This window comes from Hemicordylus capensis, chromosome 8 (genome assembly GCF_027244095.1).
Source record: "Hemicordylus capensis ecotype Gifberg chromosome 8, rHemCap1.1.pri, whole genome shotgun sequence".
Lineage (NCBI taxonomy): Eukaryota > Metazoa > Chordata > Lepidosauria > Squamata > Cordylidae > Hemicordylus > Hemicordylus capensis.
In genome coordinates, this window is record NC_069664.1 from 8,904,210 (window position 1) to 8,918,026 (window position 13,817).

The 13,817-nt window shown below is 45.9% G+C and overlaps 1 protein-coding gene across 1 annotated transcript; it reads left to right on the plus strand.

Annotated features, from left to right (window-relative positions):
* Positions 1 to 11,938: 11,938 nt before the first annotated feature.
* On the plus strand, positions 11,939 to 13,136 carry TCIM (transcriptional and immune response regulator). The gene has a single exon (XM_053270172.1). It carries the CDS (start codon positions 12,013 to 12,015, stop codon positions 12,298 to 12,300), a length of 288 nt encoding a protein of 95 aa, XP_053126147.1. The 5' UTR covers positions 11,939 to 12,012; the 3' UTR covers positions 12,301 to 13,136.
* Positions 13,137 to 13,817: the final 681 nt, after the last annotated feature.

Below are 13,817 nucleotides of genomic sequence, written 5' to 3' on the forward strand. Positions count from 1 at the left end.
ATTGCTACCAGTGGGAAATGCTAAGTGCTGTGTGTTACAGGGAGTCAGTGAAAGAGCTCCAGAAGAATGCATTTGGGGATTCATGCTACAACACAGGAAAATGTTGGTACGAATTAATGAGCATGCCACAGCAGAGGAGGTGAGCCCTTTTGACTAGCCCACCTTCTGTTGGTGGAGCGTCCCAGCAATTAGGATTCTGATGACATGATAATGTTCGGTGCCATCACCAACCGCCGTAAATAGAAGGCAGGGCGTCTGTTGTCAAACTTCTGGCCTCTTCTTCTCGGCAAACAACCCCACTGGTAACAATATAGAACATTAATAAGCAGCAGATGGCCTGGCATGCTTTTCAATTGACAACGGATTCCGTAAAATGCATGTGGCATGGGCACACAGTGCTACAACAATGGATATCTGAACATTCCCCCAGCCAATTTCTGTAAATTGTACAGATAAGGACAAAATGTACCCCCAAAGGGACTGCTAGTGAAGGATCCCGCCCCCACACACAGTGGCACTTTTTTGTTTCAGTTGAATGATTATCGTCCATGTCATCCTGAGACTAAAAGATGTCTTTCCTGAGTAACATAGGGACATAGCTGCCTCATAATGAGTCAGACCATTGGTACACCTACTCAGCATTGTCTACACCAGGGATTCTCAACGTTGGGTCCCCAGATGTTATTGGATTTCAACTCCCATAATCCCCAACCAAAGGCCACTGGGACTGGGGATTATGGGAGTTGAAGTCCAATAACATCTGGGCACCCAATGTTGAGAATCCCTAGTCTACACTGACTGGCAGCAAAAAGGTTTCAGGCAGGAGTCTATCCCATCCCTACCTGGAGATTCTGCCAGGGGTTGAACCTGGGACCTACAGCATGCAAAGCAGGTGCTCTACCACTGAGCTATGGCCCCATCCCCTAAGAGGAATATATTGCAGCAGATCACCCTCCCATCCAAATTCAAACCAGGGCAGACCGCACTTAGCAAATTCATGCTTGCTGCCACAGGACCAGCTCTCCTCCCCAAATCAGATGGGTGAGCAAATTTGTTGAGGAATTGCTAAGTCATATCTGAATAACAGTGTTGGGCAGAATCACCATCATATAATAAAACAGCTACCTACCTCATGCCAGAATATAAGCATAAACCCACATGTTGCAAATCTGGGAGGATGGGATGCATTCAGACAATGCCCATACTGGACCTGCAGCACAGGACCTTTTGCATAAGTTATATCTGTCATCTCATGTTCAAATTGGACCCAGTGGGAGTTGTGTATAGTGGCAATTTCACCTGTATTACTGTGCAAGTTGACAAGAATGGCAAACCTATGCAAGTCAAGGTGCATGTTGTTAATTTAAACTTGACCTAGTGTAGGAGAAATGTTATACTATACTAGTATAGTATATACTAGCCAAATATCCATCAGATGGTACAAATATTTCCCTGCATCATGGCTCTGCATTCCATTTTTTTGACTGCTTGATTAAGTGCCATCAAGTCAACTCTTAGCGACCACATAGATAGATACTCTCCAGGATGGTCTGTCTTCAGCTTGGCCTTTTGGGTCTCTCAGTGGTGAATTCATTGCTGTCATAACCGAGTCCATCCACCTTGTTGCTGGTCGTCCTCTTCTCCTCCTCACAGAGGTTGTGTGAATAATGACATTAATGTATAGCAAAATCCTCACTCCCCTAATAGCATCCTTTCCATCCATTTGCTTCCCCAGACAAGGTGTTTTAGAATTTCTTCTGATTGGCTGCCTGGCTACCCTATTTGTAACCATATCCCAATCAGCGGTTAGAAAGAGGCTTACAATATATGCAATGCCATCAGTTACAACAAAATAAATCAGTAAAACCCAGTAAAAACAGTCAGCAGCAGAACAGGAGAGGAAAGCTGATCTTGTGGTAGTAAGCCTGACTTGTCCCATTAGCTAAGCAGGGTCCACGCTGGCTGCATTTGAATGGGAGACCACATGTGAGCACTGCAAGATATTCCCCTCAGGGCATGAAGCCGCTCTGGGAAGAGCAGAAGGTTCCAAGTTCCCTCCCTGGCAGCATCTCCAAGACAGGGCTGAGAGAGATTCCTGCCTGCAACCTTGGAGAAGCTGCTGCCAGTCTGTGTAGACATTACTGAGCTAGATAGACCAATGGTCTGACTCAGTACATGGCAGCTTCCTATGTTCCTAACAGTTTATCCATTTGTGAGGGTCTCATTTTCAAAGACTGTCAGGAAGGAAAGGTTTCTCCCTAACTTCTGGAAGGAGGCACATAACAAAACTAACCACACCTCTTGGATGAAGGGTGTCCATTATACCAAGGAAATGAATGAGAAGGCCCTGATGCTATCAGATACCAACCTTGCATCCATCAAAAATGGTACTCAATTCAAGGCTGGCTGAATCCATGCCGTTGGACAAGCTCTGGGGATTTGCTTTATTTTGCTCAGCTTCAGAGGGAAACATCTGGGCCTGGGAGAGTAGAGAGATGGATTTCGCTGCTAAGATCAGCTTTTGGCATCAAGTGCAAGGTCATTGGAATGGCCTCATCAGCCTGCTAAAGGCCAGTGGGATTCTCAGACTCTGGCTAGTATTCCCAGGATGTTGTTTTTCCCCTCCCAATTCTGAAGAATTAAGATTTTGCAAGGACCAGGCAGACCTGTTTCTGTCTTGACTTGCTTGGAATTTCACAAGGAAAAAGGAAAACTGCTTCTGTTCATTTCACACTGAGCACATATCCTGCACAACAGACTTAGAATACTTCCTCTCCTCAGGGAACACTGAGAACCATCATTAGGGCAGGGACCTCAAGCTCCCAGATCTTTGATGCAAACTAGGCTTTCTCAGGATCTTTGCCAGACTAATTCCTAGGAAGTGTACCATTTCTGACTGCAGTTATATGCCTGATTCTTTTCTATTGATATTCCCAATATGGAAAGCTAGGTTATCAAAGAAAAGAAGTTGAGTTTGACTTTCTTGACATTCTAGTTTTCTCTATGTCGGGAAATGTTGGGGGAATTTAAATGTTGGGAGAATGTAAATGCTCAGAACAATTTAAATTTAGTTCCGAACAATATTAAGACTTGGGTGGAGATACTTAGGAGTGAACCACCTAATTATTTCATCAACCTCGTAATTGCTAAATATCGACGGTCTTTCTCTAGAGCACAATTTAATGTTCTCCCTTCTGTATTACTGTGGTTTCATAATATTGCTGATAAAACATGGATTTGTCCATGTGTGGGCCAGGTGAGATTGGAATCACTGGACATCTCTGATGCTTTATTGTTCCTTTTATAGGGACTTCTGCAGCAGCCTTATTACATTTATTACTCCTTATTACATTTTTAATATATCTACCAGGACGTTCAGAAAATTTTGTTTTCCTTTCTTATAGTGGGGGAAAAAAGGCAGATATCACTTACAATGGTACCAAGATTTGTGTGGCAGCTGTTAGAGTCTGCCAAGAGAAAGGGCATAAAGGGTGCTAAGATGGAGTGTAATTATTGACTATCCAAGCGTGTGGGGGTTTATCTGGTTCAATATCTGAAAGGTAAATGTTTAGCTTTATGTATATGTTTATTATGGCTCTATGTAGTTCTGTTTTGGTCACAGACCATAATAAACTGGAACTAACAGGGGGGATCAGTGATTACTCAGAGGCACAGCAGCACTCCCTCCCCCAAACACCTAGTTGAATACTATGACTATATTGTCTCACACTGTGCTGTAAAATAAAATTCCAGTCTGGTGGATGAGGGAGCAAAAGGGGGAGCAGGAAATATGGGGGTGGGGGCTCTTGCTACCCCTTGCTTCCCCTTGCTGTCATCCCTGGCGATGGGCCCAGTTAACCTGTTGTGGAAGAAGGATAATGCCTTCCAGTTGCTGAGGCTATCATAACTCCACTGAGAGTGCGGGCTGAGGAGATGGCCTTCTCCTGAAAGAAGGCCATTAGAAATGTTACTTTGCATTGGCCATAAATATATTCACATTCCTGAATAGGGTTTCTTGACTGCAAACATGCTTGGTTTGTGGTCACAACAATAATTCCGGTCTTCGTTTCTTTCAAAAATACAAGGAACCAAAGGTCGAAGTCAGAGCTTTTCTGGATGGTTCAAGCATGATTCATGACTTAAAAATTGAAGACTGAATGGTTTATCTTTAGTTCTTTGGCATGCTTTTAAAAAGGAATATTCTAAATGCAGATGGCTTTTTCAATAAAATCTGCACTTGGATTTAGCTTCAAAACGTCATTTCCAGAAAAGTTCATTCTTGAAACATTTCTCAGTGGCTTGTATTATGGTGTCATGACAAACCAACAAACATCTTTTGCTAAAAATGTGGTCCATTTGGGGGCTGAAAGTTGAAGGAAAAAGAAGAAGAGAATGACCAGCAACAAGGTGAATGAACTTGATTACGACAGCAATGAATGCATCACTGAGAGACCTAAAAGGCCAAGTTGAAGACAACTCATCCTGGAGAGAATCTATCTATGAGGTCGCTAAGAGTCGACACCAACTTGATGGCACAATCAGAGCCAAACTAGACCAGGAAATTTTTCACACCTGGCTTTTAGTTCACATCTCCTCTGGAATGCAGGTGTGCATTCACTTATTGGCCAAATTTACCCTGAAGTCTCTGCAAAATATTGGGGACCACTTAACACACAAGTCATTTTTTTCACTGCACATTTATTGTAGCCCAATTTATATCCAGGGTAAAAAAACCCACTTTTTGCATAGGTTTTTGGGGCAATTTCGAACTTGCAGTAAAGCCTCGCAGAAAACCCTCAGTAAAGCCTGTTGTCTGCGAAAGCTCCCGGAAGCTTCTCTGAATCTTTGAGGGCTTACAAGATTCAAGAAGTTATGTGGAAGAGATGCCTTACTTTTACTGTCCTTGAGGTCTATTTGTCCATCCAGTGTGGAACAGGAGAGATGAAATGTGTCTGTTTATAAGAAATTCTCTAACTTGGGTTCCCCGATGCTATTGTACTACAACTCCCATCATCCAGAGCCACAATGGCCAAAGGAAGCTGTGGAACATGTGCATATTAGCATTGGGACTCACTGGCCACTGGTTGCTGGTGTTTCAGGGATCCATTCCCATGTGACTGGGGATGATGTATTCCAATAGGGATGTGCACTGCAGCGGTTATACTGAGTCAGACCATTGGCCCATCTAGCTCAGTGTCATTCTTCACAGACTGGCAGAGACTTCTCCTAGGTTACAGGCAGGAGTCTCTCTCAGCCCTAACTGGAGATGCCAGGGAGGGAACCTAGAATTTTCTGCATGCAAGCATACGGGTGCTCTTCCCAGAGTGACCCCATCCCCCAAGGGGAATGTCCTACAATGCTCACTTGTAGTCTCTGATTCAAATGCAAGCCAGGTCAGACCCTGCTTAGCAAAGGGGACCATTCATGCTTGCTACTAGAAGATCAGCTCTCCTCTGCTCTAGGCAAGGAGGAATTTCCCCATCCATCCTTTCTCTACTTGATCTCTCATCTTTGTGGCTACTTTTTCTTTCTCCCTCCCTCCCAACTCCTAGTGAAAACTGACATCTAAGAATAGAGATAGGAGGAGATAAAGAACAGCAGGAAAAAAACACCTTCTCCCCTTGGGGGGTGCACTTTCTCTCCCCTTCATCTTCCACTACCTGTTTATGTGGGAGCCTTCAGCATTCTCAACAGGCAAAGAGTTGAGGCAAAGTGTGGGATGCACCACACTAGGCAAAGTGCAGTGCATAGGGCAGGGGTGGCTGGGAATGATGGGAGTTGTAGTTCAATAACAGCTGGAGGGCTAAGTCTGCCCATCCCTGGGACTTTTACACACAGCAGGCTTTAGTGCGATTTTACTGAGAGGCCTTACTGTGAACTTGAAGTTGTCCCCCCCCACCACCCCAATGACACAAATAGAGGATTTTTTTTAACCTCAGATATAAATCAGGCTCTAACGCACAGTGAAAAACTCAAATTGTGTGTGAACTGCTCCCCAATAACTCACAGGCAGTTTGTGGGTAGATCTGGCGATATGTGAATGCACCACCCCCACCCCCTATTCTGGAGGAGATGTGAGTTAAAGGGCTTTAAAAGCCCCGTGAAAAACCTCCTGGCATAGGCTCTTAGCGTCATCTCTAGAATTTCATCATGGTCCCTTCTCTGAATCTTCGTCTTCAGATCCTTCTCTGAAACAGGAAGTGGCAAGTGAGATGGGAGAGCCTTCCCTGCTGTGTTGCTTTCCCCCATGGTTACTGTTTCTCCTTGTTTGCTGTGGTTTCATTTAATGGGGTGGGAAGGGAGAAATGGGGCCAAAGCTGGACAGCACGAGTCAGATGCGGTGTCACGTCCGCCTCTTCTGTTTCCATGGAATGTTCCAAATCACATGTCCGAAAGATACTTCACCAGTTCCAGGTGAGTGGGAGATGCTCATATATGTTCCTAACTGCGTGGTGGGCGGGGCTGGCTAAGATGTTTTGTTCGTACTGGTCCAGAATGATGGGAGGAGAGCTGGTCTTGCTGTCGCAAGCATGAATGGTCCCATTTGCTGATGGGTTGGGTGACTACATGTGAGCACTGTCTGCTATATTTCGCTTAGGGCTGGGGTCATAGAGAGCCAGCATGGTGTACTGGTGAGAGTGTTGAACTAGGACCGGGAAGACCATATCTCCGTTCAGTCATGAAACTCACTGGGTGACCCTGGGCTAGTCACTTGTCTCTCAGCCTAATCTCTACCTCACAAGGTTGTCGTGAGGATAAACATAATTGTGTACACTGCTCTGGGCGTGTTGGTGGGGGGGGGGGTTAACTTTATAAATGCCGCTGTGTAGGCAGCTCCCTATACGGCTTTAGGAGGCTCCGCCCACCTCCTAAACCATCACAGGAGGTGAGGTCGGGCACTGGAGGATGGTGGCAAAAGTGGTCCTCCTTCAAGCCCGGCTTACTCGCAAATGAGACAGAGCGGGTGGTTTCGCGTCTCTGCATACATGCATGTGCAGAGGCCCAAAATTGTCCACTTTGTCTCATTTGCGAGTAAGCCGGGCTTGAGGGAGGACCCCTTTTGCCCCCGTCCTCCAGTGCCCGACCTCACCTCCTGTGATGGTTTAGGAGGTGGGCGGCGCCTCCTAAAGCCGTATAGGGAGCTGCCTACACAGCGGCATTTATAAAGTTAACCCCCCATTATAAAGTTTTCCTCCAAGATATCACTGCCCAAGATTTGCTGCTGTAGGTGGCTGCCTTTACTGCTTATGCGTTAATCCGCCATTGTCTATGCTCCTGTGCATGTTCATGTACCCGAATAAAAGACAACCCTGAATTTAAGATGACCCCCTTTAAAAAATAGAATTTTAATACAGGTTATACCCATATTTCCCCGAAAGGAGGAGGACTCAATTTAATCTCACCCCCCCAATTTCTAAGAGCAAAGAACTTGGGGGGGGGGAACCCCTAGTCTTGGATTCAGGTAAATACGGTAGTTTCGTTGCAAAGCATTTGGGGTGGGGGGCTATGAGCAAAGCAGAGGTGGAGAGGAGTGATAGTAAGTTTTGCCCACTGTCACCACAATATCCCTCTCTTCAAAAATATGAGTTCAAGGCAGTATCACCCTCATTTTTGTCCCGGAACCCCCACAAATAAGTCCAAAAGTTCTCATTCCCCAGTGTCTGAAGTTTATTTCTTCCTTCATGCACAGTTAGATCATGGCAAGGAAGGGAACAACTTTGCTCCACATCCTTTGTGTATGTGTGTAATAATAATAGCTTGTTCTATAATAGCTTATTTTCCTACCTTCATTACACAAGCAACTAAGCTATGATATGCAAACTGGGGAAAGATACGGCATTTTTACAGACCGCATTAAAGAGACAATGAAGTGTCTCTTTAATGCGGTAAAAGGATCTTGAAAAAAACAATCAAAAAGGCCAAACTTGGGTGTTTGGAGGAAATCAATGCGTAGGGAGACAGCGGGGGGATTCCAACCGCCTGGCTTTCATTGTCAGTAGCTCTCGGCCAGCGTCAGCATATGAATGCCAGGAAACAGACATAGGTCTCGGCCACCACCGTGGTCGCCTGCTAGTCTGTGTCATCCGCCCCTCAACCTGTCTGGTCCTCCCAGTATTGTTGTCAAGGAGCCAGCCGCAGTGGCGTCTGGCTCTTTAAATCATCTTGCGATGCTTGGCAATGTATAGAAAGCAGAGCATACTTTGTTGCGTGGAGGCGATGGAAATGGCGTGATGGCTGCAGCTGCCGCATGCTTCGGAAGACAGGTTCTCTCTTGCTTTCTTGCTGTGATGTCCGTATCAGGAGTGGCCATAGATTCCCGAGAACCTCGTCTTTTGGTTGCCAAAGAATAACCTTAAAGACCTTGTGGCCTATGAGATAATAAATCATAAACTGTGTTGACCATCGTCGATCGATGTTTTGAAACCATGTGTGTTTCCAACGCACGTTTGTGGGGTGTGATGTTCAATGGATCTGCAGGTCATTTGGGGAGAAGGAATGTAGTGAGGTTGGCAGCTTCCCCCCTTCGCGGAAGCCTTCATGGCTGCCCCCTGCTGCACGCCCATGCCAGCCACGCCTCTTGCACTGGAATCAGATGCATGCCAGCATAGGGGGCGTTGCTAGCAGTGCGGAGGTGGGGGCTGCATGGCCCTCTGGTCCTTCCCAATTGGTGCTGGTGCTTTGTTTGCTGGCTTTGTTTGCTTTGGTTGTTCTTGTCTCCCTCGCTCAGAGCAAAAGCACCCAGGCGGTGAATGAAGCGCTTGTTGCCTGGAAAGGACTGATGGGCTGTAACAGTCTCTCCCAGCCACGAGCACTTTCGGAACATAGGAAGCTGCATTCTATCCAGTCGGACCCTTGGTCCATCTCGCTCATTATCATCTACACAGATTGGCGGCGGCTTCTCCAAGCTTGCAGGCAGGAGTCTCTCTCAGCCCTATCTGGAGATGCCAGGGAGGGAACTTGGGGCACTCTGCATGCAAGCAGGCAGGTGCTCTTCCCAGAGTGGCCCCACCCCCTGAGGGGAATATCTTACAGACCTCACATGTAGTTTCCCATTCAAATGCAAACCAGAGTAGGCCCTGCTTAGCAAAGGGGACAATTCATGCTTGCTACTAGAAGACCAGCTCTCCTTCCACTTTGTTCACTGGATAGGTGCTTTCTTTAGCCCTGTTTACTCATTTGAAAATAAAGGCCACATTCACACATAACGGGGAACTGGAGTTGCAGGGACCTGCGGTTTCCTTTCTGTTACGTCTGAACGCGTGCAATTCCAGTGTTGTCTGGTGCGCAACCCAAGGTTTCACTTGGGGGACTCCAGTCTGAATCCTCAATTTGTATTGAGTTTCACTGCTCAAAACCAAGGGTTAACAGCCTCCGTTCTGTCCAAATGCAGCACTGAAGGCTGCATCCAATCGGGCTTAAATTGAGGGAGGAAGCTCCTCCCTCTCTCCCTCCATGATTGGCTATGCAGCGAGCAGCTGCCTGGATAGTGACGGGGACGGGGGAGAAAATGGTGGTAGTAGCTAGCCAGCTGGCCGGCCAGTGGGCAAAGATAACAGTGGTGAATGGCAGCAGGCAGACGGCTGGCCAAAGAAAATGGCAGTGTTGGGCGGGCAGGAAGAAGGCGATGATGGTGGGGGAAGAAGGCGGCAGGCACGGGGGCGGGCGGGCAAAAAAGTGGCTCTGTGCCCGGCCCAGCTAGTAATAAATATTGCATCTTTATGTTCAAAGAACAAAAATAAGTGTGAATCCCCCTCCTTTTTTTGTATCTCATATTCCAGCAGGGTGACTTTAGTTTAGGCGAGCAAAGGAGTGGCAAAGAACATTACTAGCGGAGTGAAGATTTCGCGATACATTAAATACTTATGGCGGTGTGGTATTTAATACTGTTAGTTCATTTGCCTTATTAATGAAGCCTGTTTGACATTTTCAAACCTATGCAGAAAATGGGCCAGATTCCAATTAGCAAAGGCTGTCTTTTTAGATTAGGCCAAACCTCCCCGTCTGCTTTTCAGGCTCGTTTTCTCCAGGACCATGTGGCTGGTGAAGACTGGGGAAGGCAGAGAGGGGAGTACCAGGTCACCTGCAATCTGCAGAGATGATCCAGCACCATCTGCACACCTGGTCTCACCCAGCCCAGTTCCTGGTCAGGAGAAAGCGAAGGGGTTGGTCTCCTACTGGCTTCTGCTGCTTGTTCTGGGGTAGAGGAGTGAGTGAATGAGGCATTTTTAAACAGTGGAGGCCGTTTTAAATAGTTCAAGTGATAATACTATAATATGCTATGGCTCTATTGGCTGACACTTTGGGGTAAAGTTCAAGTCTGGTGGATGTGGGGGATGAAACACCCATCATGCGGCGTTACTGGTTGGCTACTGGTCCACTTCCAGGCTAGATTCAAGGTGCTGGTCTTGACCTTTAAAGCTCTACACGGTTTGGGGCTGGGCTACCCGTTGGACAGCATTCACCTATATGAAGCTGCCAGGGTCCTCCATTCATCATCTCAGGCCCTGCTGAGGGCCCCACCACTAAACAGAGATCTAGTTGGCAGGGACTAGAGACAGGGCCTTTTTGATTATGGCCCCTAGGCTTTGCAACACACTCCCTGAACAGCTTCGCCATGCCCCCTCCCTCAGTGTTTTTGAAAAAAGACTAAGAACACATCTTTTTAATGTTTCACCTGTTGCTTATATCTGGTAGGTTCTTTCATTTTTTATAATTCTCAGTTTTTGGCTTTTTAAATAACTTTTAATTTGAAACTTTAAAAAACCAACTGTAATTCTGCTTGTGGTTTTAGTGTGGACATCTAACTTAATTTGGTGAATTGTATTAGTCTTATTTTACATTGTATCTATTTTATAAATGTTGTGCCCAGAACATTAGTGTACTGGAGGGGAGGGGCATTAATATTTTAAATAAATAAAGGGGGAATGGGAAATATTTTTTTGAGGGGGGGGGAGTGCCCACTACTCCTTGCTCACCCTTTGGAGTCACTCCTCCATTCCATCCCAAACTCTTCAGCCTCCAAACTGAAGATCCAGAAAGGAAAACACCAGGAACAACTTTCCTGGGAATCAAATATTATTAATTAATTATATATTTATTGAAAACATATAACTTGTATCTCTGGGTGGTTTACAATTAAAATAATTTAAAACATTAAATCAATTAACAATTAAGATCATTTAAAAGATTAAAAACATTTAAAACCCAGTACTAAAATTATTTAAAACCATGAATCTAATTAAAAGCCTGGGTGAATAAGTATGTCTTCAGTGCCTTTTAAAAAGTTGCCAGAGATGGGGAGGCTCTGATTTCAACAGGGAGCACATTCCAAAGTCCAGGGGCAGCAATGGAGAAGGCCCGTCCCCGAGCAGCTGCCATATGAGTTGGGCAACCGCAGGCGAACTTCTCCAGATGATCTTAGCAGGCGGTGGGGCTCATGGCAAAGAAGACATTCTCTGAAATACCCAGGGCCTAAGCCTTTTAGGGCTTTATAAGTTATAACTAGCACGTGTAATTTGCCCGGAAACCTATTGGCAGCCAGTGTAACTCCATCAGCAAAGGAGTAATATGGTCTCTCTTGGATGACTCAGAGACCAGCCTGGCTGCCGCGTTCTGAACTAACTGCAGTTTCCGGACTACGTACAAAGGCAGCCCCACATAGAGCACATTGCAGTAATCCAGCCTAGAGGTATTTAGGCTGCCCTGATAAGCAGCATTCTAACTAATATTTGCACTGATAAGCAGCATTCCCCCTCCCTTTTGCTGCTGAAATAGTTCCCCACAAGATACGGGATTCTGGCAGTGCAACTGTTAAGCTGGCCTGTGGTTACTGGGTGGCTGAGCTCAGTCTGATGTCATCGCTGTAACTTGAGCCTCCAGCCTCTGCTCAGAAATGCCTTTAAATAGCCACGCTGTGCCTGGCACTTCTCTACAGGAGCTCTGGGAGAAACCCGACCAGGCAAGCAGCCCTGCCTCTGACACTGGTGAAAGGGACCAGGCACCACTGCCAGCATGTCAAGCTCCTTGAGGGTGAGCCCTTCCGTCCATGGCTATCGCTTCGATACAGCCCTGCGCAAGAAGGCCGTCGCCAACATCTTTGAAAGCCTGGACCAGGAATCTCTCCAGAAGCTCTTCAAAAACTCCGGCGACAAGAAAGCCGAGGAAAGGGCCAAGATCATCCTTGGCACTGACCAGGATCTGGAGGAGAAAGCCAGGTCGCTCATGGCTCTGAAGCAGAGGACCAGAGACAAACTCTTCCAGTTCCTGAAGTTCGGCAAGCACTCCATCAAAGTCCCCTGAAGGGCTGTCCACAGGAGGATGGGATGAAAAAGATACCGAAATTCGGCCAGATGCCTCGTCTTCGCATCAGGGTTTCCCCAAGCACTTTGAAACTGGCTGGATGAGGAAAGCTGGAAATGTGCAATGCTCTTTTGCAATGCCCATGCTGAACAGTCGGACGCTTCCCCTGGTGACTCAAACATGGAACCGGCAATGAGCCACTGAGCCAAGGAAGCTCGCCCACGAGCTGCTGAGACAGCAGGTCCCTGTCCCCACATCACAAGGATGCAGCAGGGGAGGAGAGACATTCATACGAATGACTTTTCCCAGACAGACTGGGCTAGCAGGAGATCTTTTCCCATCTGAACTTAACTGGCACTTGTTTATTGAGTGCGTAAAGCCTTTCATAAGCCTCTCTGTTGTCTGCTGGGATGAAAGGGATTAAGAGGTGATCAGTGACTGTCTATTTGCATTGGTTAAAAATGCAGGAAAAGGCACATGCTCGCTGGTGTTTAACACACAGATGCGTCAAGGAGCAGACTTTATTTTAGAACATTGTGAATCAATGCGGTGTCCTTTTTTGATTTTTGCACAGCAGACGTGGATTGCTGAACGAGCGCACAACTTTTTTAAAAATAATAAGTTCCTTCCTGAACTGAATAAACAGTGAAAGTTTCCTTGAGATCATTAGCTCTCTTTGTATCAATACTATATGTATATATATATTGCCATTGTTAGAATTCCTGTAGTGAATTTAACTGGCAACTAACTGTGTTGATGATGTTTCACAAAGATGTAAAGCTGGCATTAATTTATTGTATATGCTAACAGAGAGAGCAAATAAATTATTCAATTGATCTAGGTGCTCTTGACTTCCTTATACCGCCTGCATTTTTAAATTTGGTTATTTCTGTGTGCCTAATCAAAATGCCAGATCCAAATGTCCACAGCTAGGGACATTCCCAAATAATAAGGCTTTGTTTTTTTGTTTAAAGGAGAGTTATTGGTCAATTTTAAACCAATATGTGACTGCGGCTTCCTAGAAGCAGCCTGGACTCTAAAACTGATTCCCAGTGCCAAGGCTCAGCTCCAGAATTCTTTGCAGAATTAACTGATACGAGAGTGACTCTGAGCATATGCAAAGAACACACTCCTTAGCCCTGAAAAGCAACAGGTGATCCCTGACGCATCTCAGATTCAGCAGCCCAGAAACTCACCTTCTCTTTTTGCAGATTGAGCCCGAGTTATGCATCCAAGAAATTAATTGAACCTGTTGAGGCAGGATTGTATCACTAATCTTTTTGGCTTCTGTTATGCAAAGGATAGTAGAGGGTACATCCTCCTAACCAGCTTGTGCAGCAGGCACAACATTGTCCCCATTTTACAGACGAGGTACTGAAGCAGAGACCCTGGCTGTCCCAACTCTGCCCAATGAACTTTTAGCTAAACAGGGATTCAAACCCGGATTTTCCAAGACTAGTACACTATCCATTATCAATGTAACATGTGGAGATAGATTGGTTTAAATTACTTTTCCT

Coding starts and splice junctions, on each gene's coding strand:
- TCIM (XM_053270172.1), top strand. CDS start 12,013: ATGTCAAGCTCCTTGAGGGTGAGCCCTTCCGTCCATGGCTATCGCTTC.